The 26,318-nt window shown below is 46.3% G+C and overlaps 1 protein-coding gene across 2 annotated transcripts; it reads right to left on the reverse strand.

The window, feature by feature from the left end:
* Nucleotides 1–344: 344 nt before the first annotated feature.
* Nucleotides 345–24,587, reverse strand: LOC130196765 (bromodomain-containing protein 3-like). Of its 2 annotated transcripts, none has more exons than XM_056419098.1 (12): nt 24,185–24,587; nt 22,452–22,710; nt 20,977–21,088; nt 20,766–20,903; nt 20,551–20,692; nt 18,281–18,453; nt 17,656–18,057; nt 17,310–17,438; nt 17,045–17,227; nt 16,566–16,792; nt 16,185–16,483; nt 345–3,217 (listed from the first exon to the last, which is right to left on the reverse strand). In XM_056419098.1, exons 2-12 carry the CDS (start codon nt 22,541–22,543, stop codon nt 3,099–3,101), a joined length of 2,016 nt encoding a protein of 671 aa, XP_056275073.1. In that variant the 5' UTR covers nt 22,544–22,710; nt 24,185–24,587; the 3' UTR covers nt 345–3,098. The 2 variants fall into 2 exon arrangements, with proteins under 2 accessions (XP_056275073.1, XP_056275072.1); XM_056419097.1 differs by having other exon boundaries at nt 17,021–17,227.
* Between the last annotated feature and the right edge of the window lie 1,731 nt (nt 24,588–26,318).

The raw sequence follows: 26,318 nt of genomic DNA on the forward strand, positions 1-26,318 counted from the left end.
CCAATGTAGAATCTGTAAATAACGACGTGGTATCTGTAAATAACGACTTATATGTAAATAACATCGTAGAATCTATAAATAACAACGTAGTATCTATAAATAACGCCGATGTATCTGTAAATAACGTGGTATCTGTAAATAACGACGTAGTATGTGTGTGTTGTGTGTATATGTGGGTGTGTGTATGTATGTTTTGTGTATGTATGTATATGTTGTGTATGTGTTGTATGCATGTGTGTGTATGTAGTTTGTTTTGTACATGGGTGTGTATGTGTATACATGTACATATATGTTGTGTATGTGTGTATATACATGTGTGTGTGAATGAGAGTCCAGCCAGCTCGTCAGTTTATGTGTTTATTTATGAAAACAAAAGGAACTCAGAAAATAAGGATCCATATCAGTAATTACATCAACAGTCCACTGGGGGTCGTCTGCTCTCTAACCTCCGAGCTACTGAACCGCTACGACACGGCGCCACAGCGCCACACATACGGAGAACGTACGGCCGGCATGCAAATACACAAAATCACTTCCATTTCTTATTAAAATACAAAAATTAACTATTAGCATCAAAGCTCGACCAGCAACTAAAAACAGAGGCGGGTTACCGTGGCAACCAGCTGTCCATCACACCGGCAGGAACATGTGTTTAGCATTATTTATTGATCACTTATTGATTAGTCCGTAATGTCCGTTTCACACGTTTCTTCATTCCGACGACGAAAAGCACAAATGACATCCCATAATTAAAACCGAGCCATCTCCATGACAACCGAGCACCTCCACCCCGATGAAGACGTTTGGTTGAAAGCCAGAAAGTAAAAACAGATGCAGTTTTATGACAGTGACAGGAATCAATAATCACAAATCAATATCTTCACCAATCAGAAGCTTCCAGTTCACAAGGTTCAACCAATCAAAGAGGGGGAAGCAGACAGGTCACATGGCTGCGAGCAGGTCAAAGGTCAGGCAGGAGATGCCGTGTGTTTGAGAGCAGAAGTCACATGATGTAATTCGATTGATCCGATCAGGAGTGAAACACGGTTACACGATAAGAAACCGACCAATCAGAGGAGAGCCTGGTCTCGGTTCACCCCGTCCCCAAGCTCAGGGGTCAGAGGTCAACCCAACGAGTCCAAACATAAGGAAGCTACCTCCAACCAACCAGCTGCACACGAAGTGGTGATGTCATCCCAAACGTGACAGGCCGCAGCCAATCGGATCAAACTTTGTTTCTTTAAAGCTCGAAGTAAAAACAAGTTTGTGAAGGTTAAAATCAAAGGAAACACGTGTTTCGATTTCTGCCTCCTCGCATGAGATTTATTTTAAAAAGTAAACCGTCATAAAAATATAAACTGAAGTATTTAATACGTTTAAGTATTTCTTGTTTTCCCGCCAATTTATTTTGAAAATCAGCAACAAAAAATAAATTTAAAAGAATAAAGACAGAAAACTGCAACTTCCTTCAATTTGGTTGTCTGAATTGAAAGGAAGAGTTTGTGTGTGTGTGTGTGAAACAGCGGTAAAAAGACATCTTTATATAGAGAACCGTATAAGTCACAAACAAGTTCAGCACTCAACCTGGAAATCAAAAGACAGAAAAATAAAAGACATGTAGTGTTAAAAAATAAGTTTGTCTTTGTGTGTTGGGGGGGGGGGGGGGGGGTGTTGTCCAGTAGGTTGTGAGTTTGGGTTGCAGAAGACAGGGTCTGGTCTCAGGGATTTTACTTTTGTTTTTAGAAAATCATTCATCACACTTTTAGTTTGAAAACCGGTCCATGATTGTAATAATAACAACAACCTCGATAACCGATCAGACGTCTCCTACACATGAAACGTGTCCCCCAGACTAAAGGGTTCATGGTCTATAAGGACCCAACGGCTCTTTAGAGTTTCTAAAGATCAGACGTGGACCCGATCCATCAGACGTGAACTTGATCCATCAGACGTGAACCCGATCCATCAGACGTGAACTCGATCCATCAGACGTGAACCCGATCCATCAGACGTGAACCCGATCCATCAGACGTGAACTCGATCCATCAGACGTGAACTCGATCCATCAGACGTGAACTCGATCCATCAGACGTGAACTCGATCCATCAGACCGTCTTCAGACATGGACCAGATCCATCAGACGTGAACCTGATCCATCAGATACGGACCCAATCCATCAGACATGGACCCGATCCATCAAACGTGGATCCGATCCATCAGACCGTCTTCAGACCAGAACCTGATCCATCAACCTGTGAACATGATCCTTTAGACCATCTTCAGAACAGGAACATGATCATTCAGATCGTGAACCTGAGCCTTCAGATCAACTAAAGAACAGGAACCTGATCCTTTCCAACGGGAACCTGATCCTTCAGATCCTCTTTAGACCGTCAAACAGCTTCATGAGGTTCAGGACCAACGAAGGACTCCGATTGGCTCCCGTGTGTCTCGCAGGCCGTCAAGTCCCAAAGACCAAATTAAAATTAGGACCAATCAGAAACCTTGATTGACGTAAAACCCACTGATATCATCACCACCACCTCCTGCACCACCACCACCTCCATGATGCTCTATAGATGCTCTATAGATGCTTCTGGAATGTTTTCAGAGGTCAGGGGTCACAGTCGGCCATCCAAGAAGAAGAAAGGTGTTCTAAGAGGATCAGTACGACTCCTAGACAGACAGACGTCTCTCCTCTTCTCCCTCCTTCTTAATCTCTTCCATCTGTCGGCATTCCTCCAGGAAGAAAACAAACACAAAAAACACTAGGAGCTAAAAAACCTGGCAGCCTATTTACATACAGTCTCCAAGTCTGGATGTGTGGTGTGTGTTATGTAATATATGATGTATATATATATGTGTCTTGTAAGAAGTTCAGAGAGTGTATCTCTGTCTTTTGTTTGTGTTTTTTCAGGATGGAAGTTTACATGGATGTGTGTGTTAGTGTATATCTGCAGGTGATAGATTGAGCTGTGTGTGTGTGTGTGTGTGTGTGTGTGTATATATAGAGTGGATAAAACTCTGTGTGTGATCAGTGTGTGTGTGTGTGTGTAAAGTAACATTTGTGTGTGCTGTGAGTTTGTAAATCCATGTGTTCAGTCTGTGTCGGAGGAAGAGGAGGTTCCTGTTGAGGAACTGTCATCAGAGGAAGAAGAGGAGCTGCCACTCAAACGATTAGCCCCGCCTCCCGACGCCCCACCTCCAGCTGCCTTTTCTGTAGAGAGAGAGACACACAGGAGTTAATAAACAGACGTACGAATCAGAACTATTCAACAACAAAGACTATGCTCATATTGGCCTGCGACCTACAAGGAGTTCTGTGGCAAAAAAGTGTATTCCTAGAGGACGACGTACCGGCGTAGGGAGGACATACCCGCAAAGGGCAGAGGGAGGACGACCTACAAAGGGAAGACGTACCCGCATAGGGAAGAGGGAGGTTGTTCTGGCGCAGGGAGGTTGTACCCGCATAGGGCAGAGGGAGGACATACCCGAATAGGGCAAAGGGAAGACGTACCCGCATAGGGCTGAGGGAGGACGACACGCAAAGGGAATACGTACCCGCATAGGGCAGAGGGAGGACATACCCGTAGAGGGAGGACATACCTGCATAGGAAGGACATACCTGCAGAGGGAGGATGTACCCACGTAGGGCAGAGGGAAGACTTACCCGCAGAGGGAAGACGTACCCACATAGGACAGAGGGAGGAAGTACCCGCATAAGGCAGAGGGAGGTAGGGCAGAGGGAGGACGTACCGCATAGGGCAAGGAAGGACGTACCCGCATAGGGCAAAGGGAAGACGTACCCACAGAGGAAAGACGTACCCGCATAGGGAGGTCATACCGAATAGATCAAGGAAGGACATACCCACATAAGGCAGAGGGAGGACATACCCGCATATGGCAGATGAAGGACGTACCGATCATAGGGCAGAGGAAGGACGTACCGCATAGGGCAGAGGGAGACTGAACCGTCTACCTATCTTAGACCCCATTCCAACAAAGCAGCTTAAAGACATTGGCCTTTCATTGGGAGATCTCTAATAGATATTATCAATGTGTCTTTACTAACAGTTCATGTACCACATTCCTTCAAAGTAGATGTAATTAAACCTCTCCTGAAGAAGCCCACTCTGGATTCAGAGGTGTTGGCTCACTACAGACTGATCTCTAACCTTCCCTTCCTCTCAAAGATCCTTGAGAAAGTAGTCGCAAACCAGTTGTGTGACTTTTGTAAAGTAATCCTGAAACTGGGCACTTCGCAGATGATGGAAAACAGGCTTCCGGACGCGCGTGAATTAAGTTATCAACATTTAATGGCAGGAAGTGTAAAACAAACATTCAAGGCGCTCTTCCTCGGCTCCCGGCTCCTCCGGGCCCTCAGCCTTGCGGCCTCGAGGATACCTGTAGAAGAGACCCGATTTCTCTAAACCCCGGAGTTTCATACTCGATCTCACTGGCCCCGGTCAAAACGTCACTTCCGGTTCCGTCGCATTTTCACAATAAGAGTCCCGTCTTGTTATTGTCCTCATTAAAGTCACTTTCACAATGTAAGTCAATTCACGGAATTCAACCGGCCTCGTCAATCTATAATACTAACATACAGTCACTCTCATGCAACATACATTAATTCTTTCCATTTACATTTGCATAGAGTAAACATTACCCCTATGCTTCATAATACATTAATAACAATATCAATATTCTCCCTAATATTTTCTATTATAATATCTTTCTATATGTATTAATTTAAAACATAAGACCTCTGCAGATGTTATCAAAATAAACTATTACAACTTAACACTTTCTACATCATAATAGTTTATTTGAGGAGTTCCAGTCAGGATTTAGAAAACACCACAGCACAGAAACAGAGCTGGTTAAAATTACAAATGACCTCCTAAAACAGGGGTCGGGAACCTATGGCTCGCGAGCCATATATGGCTCTTCCGTGACGGCATATGGCTCCAATTTAGAGTAAAAATATATATATATCCGCCCCCTGTAATTTTCCTCTATCGCCAGATTACAGCAGAAGTAATTTAAGTCCTTTTCTTAAAGACGTCTTTGTTCTTTTATTAAACTAAAGGTCTGTTATTGATCGCTCTGCACAACAGCATGTCACTCTGTCTCTACGTGTCGCGTTAACAATTCTCGCTCAGACGCCGCAGAGCTCCGATGCCATGCGTGCGCATCGGGCGGAGGAAAGAAAGAGTCACCTGCCCCTGCCCCCCCCCCGTAGCATCATGCCGCACCACTATATGGCTCTCAATTAAATATATTTAGAAATATTTGGCTTTTATGGCTCTCCCAGTCAAAGAATTTCCTGACCCCTGTCTTAAAAGAATCAGATAAAGGACTCCTCTCTGTCCTGGTCTTGTTAGACCTTAGTGCTGCATTCGACACCATTGACCATGACATCCTATTACAGAGACTGGAGCAGTCGATTGGCATTTCAGGCACCGCACTAAGTTGGTTTAAATCCTATTTATCAGATTGATCTCACTTTGTATTTGTAAACGATGACGCCTCGATAACCACCAACGTTAGTCACGGAGTTCCACAAGGTTCTGTGCTTGGACCAAATTTATTTACCTTATACATGCTTCCGTTGGGCAATATTATCAGGAAACACTCAATAAACCTTCATTGTTATGCAGATGAAACTCAATTATATCTATGGATCAAACCAGAGGAGAACAACCAGCGAACTAAAATGCAAGCATGTCTTAAAGACATAAAAATATTGATGACCTGCAACTACCTGATGTTAAACTCTGACAGAACTGAAGTTATTTTACTGTTAACAGCTCAGAGATCAATTATCTGGTGATGTGGCTTCTGTAGATGGCATTGCCCTGGCATCCAACACCACTGTAAAGAATCTCGGCGTTATCTTTGATCAGGACTTGTCCGTTAACTCCCACAACAAACAAATATCAAGGACTGCATTTTTTCATCTACGTAACAAAAAAAATTCAGGAACATCTTGAGATGCAGAAAAACAGTTTCACGCATTTCTTACTTCTAGACTAGATTACTGCAACTTCTTATTATCAGTAGGGCTGCAACAACGAATCGATAAGAATCGATTATTAAAATAGTTGGCAACGAATTTCATTATCGATTCGTTGTGTCGCACGATTATTACGGCGCTCAATAAGTCGCGAAGTATAAACAAAGTTGAGTTGAGCGCAGAGCGGCGCAGGAGAAACAAGAGCGGAGCGGAGGGAGAGACGGAACGCTGCCGTTGTGAGAGCCAATCAGCGCTGAGCTGCTCCTCTGTTGATGAATCTAATTGGCTGCTGCTGCTCACGTGGCGCTGGAAGCGGAAGTCATTCACGTAGTCTGAGACATTCACGGAGCTAAGTGCGCCTACGAGTGACGTTATGAACCCAGACACCAGGGCGCTACATGTCACGACGTGTGTGGCATTTCCACAAGAGTATAACGTAGAAAACGTGGTTATTTATTCCGTGGCGGATAGCGGAAAATATTTTTCCACGGAGAAAGGCAACGGAGATAAGCCACTCGCTGTGAGCTGCGCGTGCAGACAACATTTAACGGAGCGGAGCAGCACGTGAGCTCTGATCGCTCTTTTAATGAAGTATCGATACTAAAAATATGCTAAATCACATCGTTTTTAACGTACGGGTACTTTGTTAGTATCGATACACCGTGCCAGCAGCAGATGTAGCGGACTAACATTCAAGCTAACCTAACTTCCCAAACGCTGTCGACATCTGAACGCTGATTGGCCGAGACGCGACACGTCCCATCAAAGATGTTTTATTGCGAAGAGCACCACTTCACATTTTTTCCGCGTCTCACTGCAATCTCAACGGCAGCGGGCCAGGTGATAAAAATTATAAATCGGAACGCGTCTCTGGTATTGTTCAGGGGGCCGGACCACTGCTCAGGAGAGGAAAGCTGTCAGTCTGTTTGTGACGGTTCATCCACATGCTGGCCAGTGAACAGGTTCATCCACATGCTGACCAGTGGGTCTCCAGGACCCTTCTATGACTTTAAACCAAATTTCCATGATTAAACATTTTGTGAAAACTCTGTCTATACGTGACAAAGTGAGAAGATGTAGTATTTAAACTAACAATGAGAATTCCAAAGCATACCGTATACACTACCGTTCAAAAGTTTGGGATCACTTAGAAATGACTATATTTTTCAAAGAAAAGCACTGTTTTTTCAATAAAGATAACATTAAATTCATCAGAAATACACTCTCTACATTGTTAATGTGGTAAATGACTATTCTAGGTGGAAACGTCTGGTTTCTAATGAAATATCTCCATAGGTGTATAGAGGCCCATTTCCATCAACTATCACTCGTGTTCTAATGGTACATTGTGTTTGCTAATCGCCTTAGAAGACTAATATCTGATTAGAAAACCCGTGCAATTATGTTAGCACAGCTGAAAACAGTTATGCTGGTGATATAAGCTATACAACTGGCCTTCCTTTGAGCTTGAAGTTTGAAGAACAAAATTAATACTTCAAATATTAATCATTATTTCTAACCTTGTCAGTCTTGACTATATTTTATATTCATTTGATGAATGAGTGATTTTTCATGGAAGACACAAAATTGCCTGGGTGATCCCAAACTTTTGAACGGTAGTGTATATACCGTGTAAATTAAAATTTGAATAAAACAAATTTGCATTACTTTTCCAAATATTTTGGGATTTTATTTTTTTCAATTACTTTTCTAGGCCTGCTAATAGCCATTTAAAAATTCCATGACTTTTCCAGGTTTTCCATGACTGTACGGACCCTGTTTTGAATAAAGGGTTGAAAATTTAAGTTTTTTTGTTTTTTTATCCGATTAATCGATAAAATAATCAACCGATTAATCGATTATCAAAATAATCGTTAGTTGCAGCCCTAATTATCAGGCTGCTCGAATAAGTCTCTTAAGTCCCTCCTGTTTATCCAGAGAGCTGCAGCTCGTGTACACTAAAACTAAGAAAAGAGATCACATGACTTGTATTAGCTGCTCTGCACTGGCTCCCTGTAAAATCAAGAATAACATTTCAAATTATTCTCCTAACCTACAAAGCCTTGATTGGTGATGCACCATCATATCTTAACGAGCTTGTAGTACCATATTGCCCCACTAGAGAGCTGCGCTCTAAATGCAGGGCTACTTGTGGTCTATAGAGTCGTATAAAGTAGGATGGAAGTCAGAGCCTTCAGTTATCAAGCTCCTCTTTTATGGAACCAGCTTCCACCTTCAGTCCTGGAGGCAGACAGTCACCTCGTTTAAGAGTAGACTTAAGACTTTCCTCTTCGACAGAGCTTATAGTGAGGGCTGAATCAGGTTCACCTGGTCCAGCCCCTTGATATGCTGCTATAGGCTTATTGGCTGCTGGGGGACGTTTTAGGATACACTGAGCACCTATCTCTTCTTCTCTCCCTCTCCTTATGGATGAATTTTCATCTCTCCATTGCACATTACTAACTCTGCTTCCCCCCCGGAGTCCTTGTGACTTCACGTCTCATAGGGTCTATTGGACCTGATGCCATGGCCCTACTGACGTGACCCGCCCACTCCTCTACCTTCATCTGCCTGGTGGATCATGGAGGTCTGGATCGTGGTCTATGCCTACTACGAACTATTCATACAATCTGTCACTCATTGATTGTAACTCTGTAATGCTTGCTTCTGGTCACATGACATCTATTGCTTCTGTCCATCCGGGGAGAGGGATCCTCCTCTGTTGCTCTTCTGAAGGTTTCTTCCCTTTTTTCCCTTGTGAAAGTTTTTTTTCTTCCTATTTCTTGGGAGTTTTTCCTGATCCGATGTGAGGTCCTGGGACAGGGATGTCGTATGTGTACAGATTGTAATGCCCTCTGAGGGAAATTTGTAATGTTGGGCTATATAAAATAAACTGAATAGGGCAGAGGGAGGACATATCCGCATAAGGTAGAGAAAGGACGTACCCTCATCGGGCAGAGGGAGGACGTACCCCCATAGGACAGAGGGAGGACGTACCCTCATAGGACAGAGGGAGGACATACCCCCATAGGGCAGACATACCCGCATAGGGCAAAAGGAGGACGTACCCCCATAGGACAGAGGGAGGACGTACCCTCATCGGGCAGAGGGAGGACGTACCCCCATAGAGCAGAGTAAGGACGTACCCGCATAGGGCAGACATACCCGCATAGGGCAGAGAAAGGACATACCCGCATAGGGCAGAGGGAGGACGTACCCGCATACGGCAGAGAAAGGACATAACCGCATAGGGCAGAGGGAGGACGTACCCGCATAGGGCAGAGAAAGGACATACCCCCATAGGGCAAAAGGAGGACGTACCCCCATAGGACAGAGGGAGGACGTACCCTCATCGGGCAGAGGGAGGACATACCCCCATAGGGCAAAGGGAGGACGTACCCCCATAGAGCAGAGTAAGGACGTACCCGCATAGGGCAGACATACCCGCATAGGGCATAGGGAGGACATACCGCATAGGGCAGAGGGAGGACGTACCCGCAGAGAAAGGACATATGTGCATAGGGCAGAGGGAGGACGTACCCGCATAGGGCAGAGAAAGGACATACCCGCATAGGGCAGACGTACCCGCATAGGGCAGAGAAAGGACATACCCGCATAGGGCAGAGGGAGGACGTACCCGCATAGGGCAGAGAAAGGACATACCCGCATAGGGCAGAGGGAGGACGTACCCGCATAGGGCAGAGAAAGGACATACCCGCATAGGGCAGAGGGAGGACGTACCCGCATAGGGCAGAGGGAGGACGTACCCGCATAGGGCAGAGGGAGGACGATCCGCAAAGGGAATACGTACACACATAGGGCAGAGGGAGGTTGTTCTGGCGCAGGGAGGTTGTACCCGCATAGGGCAGAGGGAGGACATACACGCAGAGGGAGGACATACCCGTAGAGGGAGGACATACCTGCAGAGGGAGGATGTACCCACATAGGGCAGAGGGAAGACGTACCCACATAGGACAGAGGGAGGAAGTACCCGCATAAGGCAGAGGGAGGTAGGGCAGAGGGAGGACGTACCGCATAGGGCAAGGAAGGATGTACCCGCATAGGGCAAAGGGAAGACGTACCCACAGAGGAAAGACGTACCCGCATAGGGAGGTCATACCCGAATAGATCAAGGAAGGACATACCCACATAAGGCAGAGGGAGGACATACCCGCAGAGGGAGAACGTACCCGCATATGGCAGATGAAGGACGTACCGCATAGGGCAGAGGAAGGACGTACATCATAGGGCAGAGGAAGGACGTACCGCATAGGGCAGAGGGAGACTGAACCGTCTACCTATCTTAGACCCCATTCCAACAAAGCAGCTTAAAGACATTGGCCTTTCATTGGGAGATCTCTAATAGATATTATCAATGTGTCTTTGCTAACAGTTCATGTACCACATTCCTTCAAAGTAGATGTAATTAAACCTCTCCTGAAGAAGCCCACTCTGGATTCAGAGGTGTTGGCTCACTACAGACTGATCTCTAACCTTCCCTTCCTCTCAAAGATCCTTGAGAAAGTAGTCGCAAACCAGTTGTGTGACTTTTGTAAAGTAATCCTGAAACTGGGCACTTCGCAGATGATGGAAAACAGGCTTCCGGACGCGCGTGAATTAAGTTATCAACATTTAATGGCAGGAAGTGTAAAACAAACATTCAAGGCGCTCTTCCTCGGCTCCCGGCTCCTCCGGGCCCTCAGCCTTGCGGCCTCGAGGATACCTGTAGAAGAGACCCGATTTCTCTAAACCCCGGAGTTTCATACTCGATCTCACTGGCCCCGGTCAAAACGTCACTTCCGGTTCCGTCGCATTTTCACAATAAGAGTCCCGTCTTGTTATTGTCCTCATTAAAGTCACTTTCACAATGTAAGTCACTTCACGGAATTCAACCGGCCTCGTCAATCTATAATACTAACATACAGTCACTCTCATGCAACATACATTAATTCTTGCCATTTACATTTGCATAGAGTAAACATTACCCCTATGCTTCATAATACATTAATAACAATATCAATATTCTCCCTAATATTTTCTATTATAATATCTTTCTATATGTATTAATTTAAAACATAAGACCTCTGCAGATGTTATCAAAATAAACTATTACAACTTAACACTTTCTACATCATAATAGTTTATTTGAGGAGTTCCAGTCAGGATTTAGAAAACACCACAGCACAGAAACAGAGCTGGTTAAAATTACAAATGACCTCCTAAAACAGGGGTCGGGAACCTATGGCTCGCGAGCCATATATGGCTCTTCCGGTGACGGCATATGGCTCCAATTTAGAGTAAAAAATATATATATATATCCGCCCGCCCCCCTGTAATTTTCCTCTATCGCGCCAGATTACAGCAGAAGTAATTTAAGGTCCTTTTCTTAAAGACGTCTTTGTTCTTTTATTAAACTAAAGGTCTGTTATTGATCGTCTCTGCACAACAGCATGTCACTCTGTCTCTACGTGTCGCGTTAACAATTCTCGGCTCGCACGCCGCAGAGCTCCGATGCCGGCGTGTGCGCGCGCATCGGGGCGGAGCAAAGAAAAAGTCACCTGCCCCTGCCCCCCCCCCGTAGCATCATGCCGCACCACTATATGGCTCTCAATTAAATATATTTAGAAATATTTGGCTTTTATGGCTCTCCCAGTCAAAGAATTTCCTGACCCCTGTCTTAAAAGAATCAGATAAAGGACTCATCTCTGTCCTGGTCTTGTTAGACCTTAGTGCTGCATTCGACACCATTGACCATGACATCCTATTACAGAGACTGGATCAGTCGATTGGCATTTCAGGCACCGCACTAAGTTGGTTTAAATCCTATTTATCAGATTGATCTCACTTTGTATTTGTAAACGATGACACCTCGATAACCACCAACGTTAGTCACGGAGTTCCACAAGGTTCTGTGCTTGGACCAAATTTATTTACCTTATACATGCTTCCGTTGGGCAATATTATCAGGAAACACTCAATAAACCTTCATTGTTATGCAGATGAAACTCAATTATATCTATGGATCAAACCAGAGGAGAACAACCAGCGAACTAAAATGCAAGCATGTCTTAAAGACATAAACATATTGATGACCTGCAACTACCTGATGTTAAACTCTGACAGAACTGAAGTTATTTTACTGTTAACAGCTCAGAGATCAATTATCTGGTGATGTGGCTTCTGTAGATGGCATTGCCCTGGCATCCAACACCACTGTAAAGAATCTCGGCGTTATCTTTGATCAGGACTTGTCCGTTAACTCCCACAACAAGCAAATATCAAGGACTGCATTTTTTCATCTACGTAACAAAAAAAATTCAGGAACATCTTGAGATGCAGAAAAACAGTTTCACGCATTTCTTACTTCTAGACTAGATTACTGCAACTTCTTATTATCAGTAGGGCTGCAACAACGAATCGATAAAAATCGATTATTAAAATAGTTGGCAACGAATTTCATTATCGATTCGTTGTGTCGCGCGATTATTACGGCGCTCAATAAGTCGCGAAGTATAAACAAAGTTGAGTTGAGCGCAGAGCGGCGCAGGAGAAACAAGAGCGGAGCGGAGGGAGAGACGGAACGCTGCCGTTGTGAGAGCCAATCAGCGCTGAGCTGCTCCTCTGTTGATGAATCTAATTGGCTGCTGCTGCTCACGTGGCGCTGGAAGCGGAAGTCATTCACGTAGTCTGAGACATTCACGGAGCTAAGTGCGCCTACGAGTGACGTTATGAACCCAGACACCAGGGCGCTACATGTCACGACGTGTGTGGCATTTCCACAAGAGTATAACGTAGAAAACGTGGTTATTTATTCCGTGGCGGATAGCGGAAAATATTTTTCCACGGAGAAAGGCAACGGAGATAAGCCACGACGCCGCTGTGAGCGCTGCGCGTGCAGACAACATTTAACGGAGCGGAGCAGCACGTGAGCTCTGATCGCTCTTTTAATGAAGTATCGATACTAAAAATATGCTAAATCACATCGTTTTTAACGTACGGGTACTTTGTTAGTATCGATACACCGTGCCAGCAGCAGATGTAGCGGACTAACATTCAAGCTAACCTAACTTCCCAAACGCTGTCGACATCTGAACGCTGATTGGCCGAGACGCGACACGTCCCATCAAAGATGTTTTATTGCGAAGAGCACCACTTCACATTTTTTCCGCGTCTCACTGCAATCTCAACGGCAGCGGGCCAGGTGATAAAAATTATAAATCGGAACGCGTCTCTGGTATTATTCAGGGGGCCGGACCACTGCTCAGGAGAGGAAAGCTGTCAGTCTGCTTGTGACGGTTCATCCACATGCTGGCCAGTGAACAGGTTCATCCACATGCTGACCAGTGGGTCTCCAGGACCCTTCTATGACTTTATACCAAATTTCCATGATTAAACATTTTGTGAAAACTCTGTCTATACGTGACAAAGTGAGAAGATGTAGTATTTAAACTAACAATGAGAATTCCAAAGCATACCGTATACACTACCGTTCAAAAGTTTGGGATCACTTAGAAATGACTATATTTTTCAAAGAAAAGCACTGTTTTTTCAATAAAGATAACATTAAATTCATCAGAAATACACTCTCTACATTGTTAATGTGGTAAATGACTATTCTAGGTGGAAACGTCTGGTTTCTAATGAAATATCTCCATAGGTGTATAGAGGCCCATTTCCATCAACTATCACTCGTGTTCTAATGGTACATTGTGTTTGCTAATCGCCTTAGAAGACTAATATCTGATTAGAAAACCCGTGCAATTATGTTAGCACAGCTGAAAACAGTTATGCTGGTGATATAAGCTATACAACTGGCCTTCCTTTGAGCTTGAAGTTTGAAGAACAAAATTAATACTTCAAATATTAATCATTATTTCTAACCTTGTCAGTCTTGACTATATTTTATATTCATTTGATAAATAAGAGTGATTTTTCATGGAAGACACAAAATTGTCTGGGTGATCCCAAACTTTTGAACGGTAGTGTATATACCGTGTAAATTAAAATTTGAATAAAACAAATTTGCATTACTTTTCCAAATATTTTGGGATTTTATTTTTTTCAATTACTTTTCTAGGCCTGCTAATAGCCATTTAAAAATTCCATGACTTTTCCAGGTTTTCCATGACTGTACGGACCCTGTTTTGAATAAAGGGTTGAAAATTTAAGTTTTTTTGTTTTTTTATCCGATTAATCGATAAAATAATCAACCGATTAATCGATTATCAAAATAATCGTTAGTTGCAGCCCTAATTATCAGGCTGCTCGAATAAGTCTCTTAAGTCCCTCCTGTTTATCCAGAGAGCTGCAGCTCGTGTACACTAAAACTAAGAAAAGAGATCACATGACTTGTATTAGCTGCTCTGCACTGGCTCCCTGTAAAATCAAAAATAACATTTCAAATTATTCTCCTAACCTACAAAGCCTTGATTGGTGATGCACCATCATATCTTAACGAGCTTGTAGTACCATATTGCCCCACTAGAGAGCTGCGCTCTAAATGCAGGGCTACTTGTGGTCTATAGAGTCGTATAAAGTAGGATGGAAGCCAGAGCCTTCAGTTATCAAGCTCCTCTTTTATGGAACCAGCTTCCACCTTCAGTCCTGGAGGCAGACAGTCACCTCGTTTAAGAGTAGACTTAAGACTTTCCTCTTCGACAGAGCTTATAGTGAGGGCTGAATCAGGTTCACCTGGTCCAGCCCCTTGATATGCTGCTATAGGCTTATTGGCTGCTGGGGGACGTTTTAGGATACACTGAGCACCTATCTCTTCTTCTCTCCCTCTCCTTATGGATGAATTTTCATCTCTCCATTGCACATTACTAACTCTGCTTCCCCCCCGGAGTCCTTGTGACTTCACGTCTCATAGGGTCTATTGGACCTGATGCCATGGCCCTACTGACGTGACCCGCCCACTCCTCCTCTACCTTCATCTGCCTGGTGGATCATGGAGGTCTGGATCGTGGTCTATGCCTACTACGAACTATTCATACAATCTGTCACTCATTGATTGTAACTCTGTAATGCTTGCTTCTGGTCACATGACATCTATTGCTTCTGTCCATCCGGGGAGAGGGATCCTCCTCTGTTGCTCTTCTGAAGGTTTCTTCCCTTTTTTCCCTCGTGAAAGTTTTTTTTCTTCCTATTTCTTGGGAGTTTTTCCTGATCCGATGTGAGGTCCTGGGACAGGGATGTCGTATGTGTACAGATTGTAATGCCCTCTGAGGGAAATTTGTAATGTTGGGCTATATAAAATAAACTGAATAGGGCAGAGGGAGGACATATCCGCATAAGGCAGAGAAAGGACGTACCCTAATCGGGCAGAGGGAGGACGTAACCCCATAGGACAGAGGGAGGACGTACCCCCATAGGACAGAGGGAGGACATACCCCCATAGGGCAGACATACCCCATAGGGCAAAGGAGGACGTACCCCATAGGACAGAGGAGGACGTACCTCATCGGGCAGAGGGAGGGCACTCCCAGAGCAGAGAGTAAGGACGACATGCAGATAGGGGACATGCAGGGCAGAGAAAGGACATACCCGCATAGGGCAGAGAAAGGACATAACCGCATAGGGCAGAGGGAGGACGTACCCGCATAGGGCAGAGAAAGGACATACCCGCATAGGTCAGAGGGAGGACGTACCCGCATAGGGCAGAGAAAGGACGTACCCGCATAGGGCAGAGAAAGGACATACCCGCATAGGGCAGAGGGAGGACGTACCCGCATAGGGCAGAGAAAGGACGTACCCGCATAGGGCAGAGAAAGGACGTACCCGCATAGGGCAGAGAAAGGACGTACCCGCATAGGGCAGAGAAAGGACGTACCCGCATAGGAGAGAAGGAGGACGTACCCACATAGGGCAATAGGGGATGTAACACATTGGGCAGAGGGAGGACATACCCGCATAGGGTAGAGAGGGGGGGGACGTACCGCATAGGATAGAGGGAGGACGTACCCACAGATGGAGGACGTACCGCATAGGGCAGAGGGAGGACGTCCGTGTACCAGTACAAATTGCACTTAAACATGACTCACATGCACTGGTTTCCACCAAGCATTTCAATGACTTGCAGCAGCCTTTGTGTAGTAGCAGTAATTTTCTAAGAACTTTACAGATTGTAGGCTATTTAGATATTAGCAGTATATTAGTACTCAGTACTTACGCAGTAGCTTCCTCTGCTTCTTCTGAAGACAGGATTTGACGTAGCGCTCCAGCTCTCGAAGTGTGGATGGTTTGAGGGTTTCGAAGTCGATCTCTATCTCGTCGGGGTTCGAGTCCCTCAGCGACGGCTCTCTGGACTGGATGATGTGGACAACGCGGCCCAGCTTCTCCCCCGGCAGCCGGTTTATATCTAGGCTCAGCTGGCGTTTCTCGTCGTACGACATCGGCAGAGATGACTCCTCTGCGTCGTCACCGTTAGCCGAGCCACCGCCCGACGCCTTACTGCCTTTCTTAGGTTGCCTAGAAACCAACAAGAGAGTCACTTGGATTGTTCAAACTACAAATTAAAATTTACTCTCGACAGAATCATAAAGAATGGTACCTCGTGGCGGTCACCGTGCTGTTGGCTTTCCTTGCTGGCGCCTTCTTCTGATTGGCTGGTTTTGGCTGCTGAGCAGCAGCTTTGGGCTTTTTCTCTTCTTCCATCTTGCTCTTGTTCCCTTTGTCTTTATCTTTCTTCTTCTCTTTGTCTTTCTTCTCTTTTTTCTTCTTTGGCTTGCTGACAGGAGCCTGGGACAGTACGGCCAGCTGCTCATGCACCGCCTTCAACTGATGGAATATACTAACTATCAATACCTTTAACTTCAGCTTTACATTTAGAAAACGCCTCCAGATTGTGCATTATAAAATCACATTGATATGATCTGTATTCTTATCAAATATTCATTGCATATCAAAAATGATTAATTTAACAGAAAATTTTGATCAACAGAATTTCATACATTTCATACAATCTACAATGATAATAAAAAAGAAGAAAACCAGGATGTTCTTGACCTGTGATTGGTCGGCAGCACCAACCTGCTCCTGTAGCTCAGCCAATCGCGTGGCTCGCTCCTCCTCTGAGTCGGACGATTCGTCGGAGGAGGAGTTGTTGCTGCTGTCAGAGGAGGCGGTGCTTTTACTGACCAATGGTGTTGTAGATGGGGCCGATGCTTCCAGGCCCTCATCTGGGATCTTAGCGAAACGCATCTCAAACACGTCCTGAGGAAAGAGATCGATATCCCTGACGAAAAGCAACCAACGAGGTTCTGAAAGATTCTGGAGGGTTTCCAAAGGTTTTTACCTGCAGCTTGCGTGCCATGGCCACCACCTCGTGGTCTGGAGGGTTGTACTTGTAACAGTTGGAGAACATTAGCCTGACATCAGTCGCAAAACTTTGAGGGTCAGTGTACTCTCCTTTATCCATTTTTTTCTGTTGGGGGGAGGGGGCGGGGGGGAAGAAATGAGAAGATTAAGTTTCGTCTATGGACAGTGTGCAGCGTGGAGAGGCTTTGCTTATATGTTCGGCACCAGAACATTCCTGCTGGTGGTTTATAAGCCATTCCACCGATTGACTTGCCTAAACTCAGAGAATCCGACAGTTCAAATCTGACCTAAGTTTAAAGTAAGTTAATTGTCATGTGACCTACCCTGCCGGTGCTGAGGTCCATGGGGTGCTTGATGATGTCGTGGTAGTCGTGGAGGTCCAGGGCCTCGGCGTCCACTGGTTTATAGAAGGGCCAGGCATAGGCGGCGTGTTTCTTAGAGAGCATCTCCTTCAGGATGGCGTCGCAGTGTTTTAGCTGCTCGCCTAGCTTACCGCCCTTACTCCTCCCGGCTCCTCCTCCGCCGCCTCCTCCTCCCACCTCTACCACTGCCACCTCCTCTACCGTCTCCCTGCGGGTCTTGGCAGGTCGGGCGGCGGCCTCACGGCGGGACGAGCCCAGTTTGGGGGGTTTAGTGTCCAGAGCGGAGGGAGAGTCGGCGCGACCGGCAGAGATGGCCGACGTGGTTGGGGTGGTGGTGTCGGCTTTCCTCTTCACACCTTTCTTCTGTTGGAGACAGACAGGTATGACCACCGGCAATAGAGAGAGAGAAAGAGAAGTAGGTACAGGAAAAGATAAGACAGGTGTAGACCTTTAGAAAGAAATGAGCAAAGACAGACAGGTACAAAGCGAGAGGGCCAGACAGCAGATCAAGAGGACCGAGACAGGTAGACAGTGCTTTCTTTTATATTTTAGGTCATGTGACGCCGTGAGATGAGACAGCTGTTACCTTGACGACGGGCTGCGCAGACGGCATCATGGTTGCCGGGGGCTGCAGAGCCGAGACAGGGGGCGTGGTCTGGACAGGTGTGGGCGTGGTCGAGATGACAGGTGTCTGAGATGGGGATGGGGAAGGGTAGGAGGGGGGAGGAGGGGAGGCTGAAGACTCCGCCTGCTGGCTCACTGAGAGAGAGAGGCAGAGAAAGTACCACAGTAAGTACCACACATTACGACAGCAAATACTGAAGTACCACACAGTACGACAGCAAATACTGAAGTACCACAGTAAGTATCACACAGTACTGCAGTAAGTACTAAAGTAAGTCCTACAGTACCACACCGTACTGTCGTAAGTACCACACAGTACATGCAGGTGTAAGAGGGCACACCGCCTGCACATGCCCTTCTAACCTGTAGCAACAGTATTAGTACTGCAGTACACACCTGTAGTAGCGGTACCAATACTGCAGTACACACCGGTAGTAGCGGTACCAATACTGCAGTACACACCTGTAGTAGCGGTACCAATACTGCAGTACACACCTGTAGTAGCGGTACCAATACTGCAGTACACACCTGTAGTAGCGGTACCAATACTGCAGTACACACCGGTAGTAGCGGTACCAATACTGCAGTACACACCGGTAGTAGCGGTACCAATACTGCAGTACACACCTGTAGTAGCGGTACCAATACTGCAGTACACACCGGTAGTAGCGGTACCAATACTGCAGTACACACCGGTAGTAGCGGTACCAATACTGCAGTACACACCTGTAGTAGCGGTACCAATACTGCAGTACACACCTGTAGTAGCGGTACCAATACTGCAGTACACACCTGTAGTAGCGGTACTAATACTGAAGTACACACCTGTAGTAGCGGTACCAATACTGAAGTACACACCTGTAGTAGCGGTACCAATACTGCAGTACACACCTGTAGGAGCGGTACCAATACTGCAGTACACACCTGTAGTAGCGGTACCAATACTGCAGTACACACCGGTAGTAGCGGTACCAATACTGCAGTACACACCTGTAGTAGCGGTACCAATACTGCAGTACACACCTGTAGTAGCGGTACCAATACTGCAGTACACACCTGTAGTAGCGGTACCAATACTGCAGTACACACCGGTAGTAGCGGTACCAATACTGCAGTACACACCGGTAGTAGCGGTACCAATACTGCAGTACACACCGGTAGTAGCGGTACCAATACTGCAGTACACACCTGTAGTAGCGGTACCAATACTGCAGTACACACCGGTAGTAGCGGTACCAATACTGCAGTACACACCGGTAGTAGCGGTACCAATACTGCAGTACACACCTGTAGTAGCGGTACCAATACTGCAGTACACACCTGTAGTAGCGGTACTAATACTGAAGTACACACCTGTAGTAGCGGTACCAATACTGCAGTACACACCGGTAGTAGCGGTACCAATACTGCAGTACACACCTGTAGTAGCGGTACCAATACTGCAGTACACACCTGTAGTAGCGGTACCAATACTGCAGTACACACCTGTAGTAGCGGTACTAATACTGAAGTACACACCTGTAGTAGCGGTACCAATACTGAAGTACACACCTGTAGTAGCGGTACCAATACTGCAGTACACACCTGTAGGAGCGGTACCAATACTGCAGTACACACCTGTAGTAGCGGTACCAATACTGCAGTACACACCTGTAGTAGCGGTACCAATACTGCAGTACACACCGGTAGTAGCGGTACCAATACTGCAGTACACACATGTAGTAGCGGTACCAATACTGCAGTACACACCGGTAGTAGCGGTACCAATACTGCAGTACACACCTGTAGTACCAATACTGCAGTACACACCTGTAGTAGCGGTACCAATACTGCAGTACACACCTGTAGTACTAATACTGCAGTACACACCTGTAGTAGCGGTACCAATACTGCAGTACACACCTGTAGTACTAATACTGCAGTACACACCTGTAGTAGCGGTACCAATACTGCAGTACACAGCTGCAGTACTAATACTGAAGTACACACCTGTAGTACTAATACTGAAGTACACACCGGTAGTACTAATACTGAAGTACACACCTGTAGTACTAATACTGAAGTACACACCGGTAGTACTAATACTGAAGTACACACCGGTAGTACTAATACTGAAGTACACACCTGTAGTACTAATACTGAAGTACACACCTGTAGTACTAATACTGAAGTACACACCTGTAGTACTAATACTGCAGTACACAGCTGTAGTACTAATACTGAAGTACACACCTGTCGGAGCGGCAGTGAGCTTCTTGCTCTTGCCTTTGGGAGCTGGAGGCAGCAGAGCGACTTCTTCTTGAGGCATCTGGGAGACCTTCTGCAGGAAGATCTTCTCCAAGGCCTGAGCCATGAGGACGATGTCGTCTGTGGGCTGAACGCAAACAACTGAGGGTCACTAAGGGTTCTTCAGCACCGTGAAGTACACAGTCCAGTCGAGCGTGTACCTTGTTGTAGATGTAACAGTTGGTGAACATGGTGTTGAAGTCCTGCATGGCCTCACTGGCGCTCCAGTAGTAGTTGTTCTCCAGGCGCTTCTTAATGGTTCCCATGTCCATTGGGTTCTTGATCACCTTGTGGTAGTCCTAGAAACACGGACATGGTTAGCTTAGCTTAGCGAGGTTCTGCAAGTGTAAGCACGAGAGAAGAAGAACTCACTGCCAGGCAGAGCTTGATGGCGTCGACCGGCAGGTAGAAGGGCCAGGCGAACTGGTGCTTCCACAGAGTCTTCACCACCACGTTCTGCATGTACTGCAGCTGGTTGGTCTTCCTGAGGACACACACACACACACACATTAACTGCCTGTTCGCTCAGATACCACAAACTGGAGCCTGAAAGCATCGTATTGCAACTCAGCAGAGCCTGAAATCGATCTTAGTTTGTATTTGTAAACGATGAAGCCTTGACGACCACCAACGTTAATCACGGAGTTACACACGGTTCTGTGCTTGGACCAATTTAATTTACCTTATACATGCTTCCTTTGGGAATAATTAATTAAATATTATTAGGAAACACTCCATAAACTTTCAATGTTATGCAGATGATAATCAACTATATCTATCGATCAAACCAGAGGAGAACAACCAACTCAGTAAAATTCAAGCATCCCCTGGCATCCAACACCAATGTAAATAATCTCTGTTATCTTAACTTGTCCTTTAACGCCACGTGAAGAACATCTTAAGGACTGTATTATTTCATCTATGTAACATTTCCACAATCATCTTGTCTCAAAAGGATGCAGAAAAACTGGTTCACCCGTTTGTTACTTCAAGACTAGATTATTGAAACTCCTTATTATCAGGCTGCTCTAATAAGGCTAAGTCAACTCCTTACCTTCAGTCCGGGAGGCAGTCACCTCATGAAGAGTAGACTGAAGACTTTGCTCTTTGATAGTCTTATAGTTAGGGCTGAATCAGGTTCACCTGGTCCAGCCCCTTGAGATGCTGCTATAGGCTCATAGGCTGTTGGGGACGTTTTAGGATACACTGAGCACCTCTCTCCTCTCTCTACTTATGGATGCATTTTCATCTCTCTATCACACATGACTAACTCTGCTTCCTCTCCGGAGTCTTTGTGACTTCACGTCTCATAGGGTCCATTGGACCTGGCTGGGTCTGATGACATGACCCTGCAGATTGCCCCTCCCACTCCTCCTCTCTACCTTCATCTGCCTGATGGATCATGGAGGTCTCGATTGTGATAAATGCCTACTACCAACTATTCATACAATCTGTCATACTCATTGAATGTGTTGTAACTCTGTAATGATTCCAGAACATCTATTATTCTGTCCATCCTCCTCTGTTGCTCTCCTGAAGGTTTCTTACCTTTTTTACCCTGAAAGTTTTTTTTCTATTTCTTGGGAGTTGTTGTGAGGTCAAAGTTCAGGGATGTCGTATGTGTACAGACTGTAAAGCCCTCCGAGGCAAATTTGTAATATCAGGCGATACAAAATAAACTGAAGCAAAGTGTCACTGAACAGAGCCTGAACGCATCGTAGTGGAACTGAGTCTGAACATAACTAACCAGAAAGAGACTAAAACTCCACGTTGGCATATTTCCAACATTCTGACATTTTGTTTCAGTGAAATAAAAAGATTCCCAAACGTCTGAAGGTGTGTCCTACCTGCCAGGTTTGGTGGCATTGGTGACCTCCGGGGGGGCCGGGTTGGTCACTGTGGGGGGGCTGGGGGGCGCAACCTCGGGGGCGTCCGACATGGTGGACGAGGTTGAAGCAGCAATGCACTGTGGGATGGCAGTGGCTGACCTCGAGGTGGAAAAACAACTCCCTCTGTGGTGTGTGTGTGCGCGTGTTCAGTTCAGCCGATGGTCTCGATTCTTCAGCTTGATGTTTCCTCCGAGGAGACAAACTCCCATCGCACAACCTGAGAGACAAAGAGACATTGTTATCGTTCAGTCCTGCTGGGGAAACGAGCTACGCTGGCGTCAGGATCTTAAGCCGTCGGAGAAACAAGCTACACTCATGTTAGCGCCAGACGTTTTGATCTTGAGCTGTCAGGGAGAGAAGCTACGCTAACAGTGTTGATCGACACACCGATCGACATACCGATACAGTGATCGACTGATTGATAGACACACCGATACATTGATCGACTGACACACCGATACATTGATCGACTGACTGATTGACAGATACATTGATCGACTGATTGATTGACAGATACATTGATCGACTGATTGATTGACACACCGATACATTGACAAATTGTTACGTCACACAAGCAGCAGTTCCTTTTAGAGTTTTTCCAGCACAAGTATTCATCATGATGAATATAATAATGTGTATTAATACACATATTCATAATTAGTATTATTAAGGGTTGGCCGTAGCTCATATGGCGAGCGGTTGTCACGGTAACCACCGGGTCCCCGGCTCTCCCCATCGTTCATGTTGTAGTGTCCTTGAGAAAGGCACAGAACCCCCAGAACTCCTTAATAACTAAGGATGAGGAGAAGTTACCCAGGGGGTCAATACAGTGTACATTACTATGATGATGTGTATTAATACTTAATACTTCCACTGGTCCTTCTAACCCGAATCAGACTACACGTTTCTCTCAATCAGAAGTACAAGTATGAGGTATTTGTAGTTCAGTATTTCTCATTGTACTTTTACTCCATCAAAACACTAAGATACACATAAATTCATCATAATGATCCTCCACCAATAGTAGTTCACTGTGGTGGTTGGACACTAGTACTGACTGCAGCCCTCAGGGCTCCTTCAGACCGGCCGGGCTGGAGGGGAACTTAAAGTCCAACACCTGGACCAGAACCTCCTCCTGTCACACCTCCAGTCCGGATCAACAGATGTTCTTAGCCCGGATCAACAGATATTAGAGTCCGGTTCAACAGATGTCCCGAGTCCGGATTTACAGAGCCCGGATTACTAGATGTTCTGATCCCGGAATCAACAGATATTAAGAGTCCGGATCAACAGATGTCCCGAGTGCGGAGCTACAGAGCCCGGATCACTAGATGTTCTGAGCCCGGATAAACGAAGTCTGGTTCAACAGATGTTCTACGCCCAGATCAACAGAGTCTGGTTCAACAGATGTTCCAAGCCCGGATCACACCGAATCCGGGTCTGCATGCGGCTAACTATCGAGCTAACCGCTACCAGACACCGCTGTGACCAACTAAACTTCCCAAATCCGGATCAACAGAGTCCGGATCCACAGCCAGACCCACCCGCCCGGTTCTTTGCGGCTGTGGAAATCAGACCCGCTCGCGCCAGCGGCTCACCTGCTCAGGTGAGCGTGCTCCCACAAACATCGTTCTCTCTTTAAAAAGATGGCGGGCAGAAGAGCAGCTAGCTAACGGAGCTAGGCTACTTACCGAACACGGAAACGTCGTAAATAGTCGGAATGTCGGTTTCGGTGCCGTCTGTGCGCGTGTTGGGGGGGGAGCTCTCCCCGTTAGCTCGGTACCAGGCGGCTCACCGGGAGGATCGCGCGCTCACGGAGCCGCTTGCGTGCAGAACGTTAAGTGAAGCTAATGAGCCGTTAGCCTGTTAGCTGAGCTTTGTCTGAAGGCGCAGAGCAGCCAGTCCGCATCCCGCACCATCCCGCACGGCCCGCACGGCCTCCGCTGCTTTACCGCGTCTCTCACGCTGCTCAGCCGCCGGTAACCCTCCGGTACCGCGCGGAGAGGCGTCTTTACGTCGGGGCTCGGTGAACCGGGACGTCCTGCGGGCTACAGTCGGGTTTAATAGGAGCTTTTTTTATTTAGCGAAGTAGCATAATAGATGAGTTATCAGCTGTCTCCCGTCTGCGCAGGCGCAGTGGTGAACGGCATCGTTGATGTTGTTGTGACTGGATTGGCTAGCCTGGTGCGTGAGGAACGCTGGTTGGCTGCGGGGGCGTTCGCAGGGGTGTGATTGGACGCTGAGGTAAGTGAAGCGCTGTGATTGTCCGATGAGGGAGTTAGGGTTCGGGGATTGGCTGAAAGCGATGGCTGGGTGGCCATGATTGGCTGGGGAGGTATACCTGGTTCAGAATGGCGCCGTCAATGGAACTCCGTCTCCCAGCATGCAGAGCGGCAGCGTAGAAGCCCGCTGATAACGGATCTTTTATTGATACAATAACTGATCTGTTATTGATATAATAACTCATCTGTTATTTGTCGGGTTCGCTTAGTAATGCGCGTGAGACAAACTGTGTGCTGAAGTTGACATGTTTATTCCCCAGCTCACTCCGTATCTGACCCTCGCCCCACACATTCACTCCCTCATCCTATTGGTCCACAGCCTACCAACATAGGGCTTCCTATTGGATAAACATACATGTCAATCAACTGTTATGCGTAACATTGAACAACAGCACATCTTCCCTTTTAAGAACAGAGAATAAACTATTGTTTCCATCAGACCATTCGAACCCTGTAAGGAGAACAATGTTAGGCACTTTGGTGAGCATTGGAACTTGTATGAAACAAGTGCATTAATTAAGCAACTGCAGTTCCCTGCATTCTCACATTGTAACATGAAGTGCTTTAACTAAACGTATTAGATTCAACTAAGCTTTCACATAACCATGACACCCTAACACAACAATAACTCAACATATATTTCAGAGATTTCTTTCATTTCATTTCAATTCACAAGTTAAGCCTAGTGGGCTCAATGATGGCTCTCCCAGACCTAGTTCTGAGATTGGGAGTCTCTGCAGGTAACACTGGAGGTGTCACAGCAGGTGGCATGGGAGCCTGCTCTGACATGTGCTGCTGTGGTGAAGTCCTCTCTTGTGTCGGCGCCTGTGGAGGTATCAGATGCAGGCGGTTGCGTCTCACCACCCCCTGAGGTAAATCCACCATATAAGATCTTGGAGTAGAGTGGTTCTGGATCACAGTTCCAGACGTCTTGGCGTCGGTGACCCATACATGTTCTCCTGGTGAAAGACGCTGTGCATTTTTGCACGGTGACGCCTGTTATAGTGTGCAGCATCTGACATCCTCTTCTCCTTTTCCTTCTGAGCCAGTGCATGGCTGTCAGGCAGTGTAGGGTCCAGATGAGAGGGAACGGTTGGCACCGTGGTGCGTAAACGTCGGCCCATGAGAAGCTGAGCCGGGCTGTATCCGTTCTGAAGAGGAGTGGCTCTATAAGCGAGTAGAGCCAGGTAGGGGTCATCTGCCTTCTTTAGAAGGTTTTCACCGTCTGAACCGCCCGTTCTGCTTCGCCGTTACTTTGCGGGAACCTCGGGCTGCTGGTGACATGTCTGAATCCGTATGCAGCTGCAAACAAGGCGAAGGCCTGTCCAGAAAACTGAGGTCCGTTATCTGACATCATTACCTCCGGGATGCCATGGCGAGCGAAGATTGACTTTAGATGCGTGACGATGTCGGTGGACCTGGTGTGAGATAAGAGTGCAATCTCAATATATCTCGAGAAGTAGTCGACGACCAGTAAGTACGTCTTTCCAAACAGTTCAAAGAGGTCCGCCCCCAACTTCTGCCATGGTCGGTCAGGGAGCTC

The sequence above is a fragment of the Pseudoliparis swirei genome, chromosome 7 (genome assembly GCF_029220125.1).
Source record: "Pseudoliparis swirei isolate HS2019 ecotype Mariana Trench chromosome 7, NWPU_hadal_v1, whole genome shotgun sequence".
NCBI lineage: Eukaryota > Metazoa > Chordata > Actinopteri > Perciformes > Liparidae > Pseudoliparis > Pseudoliparis swirei.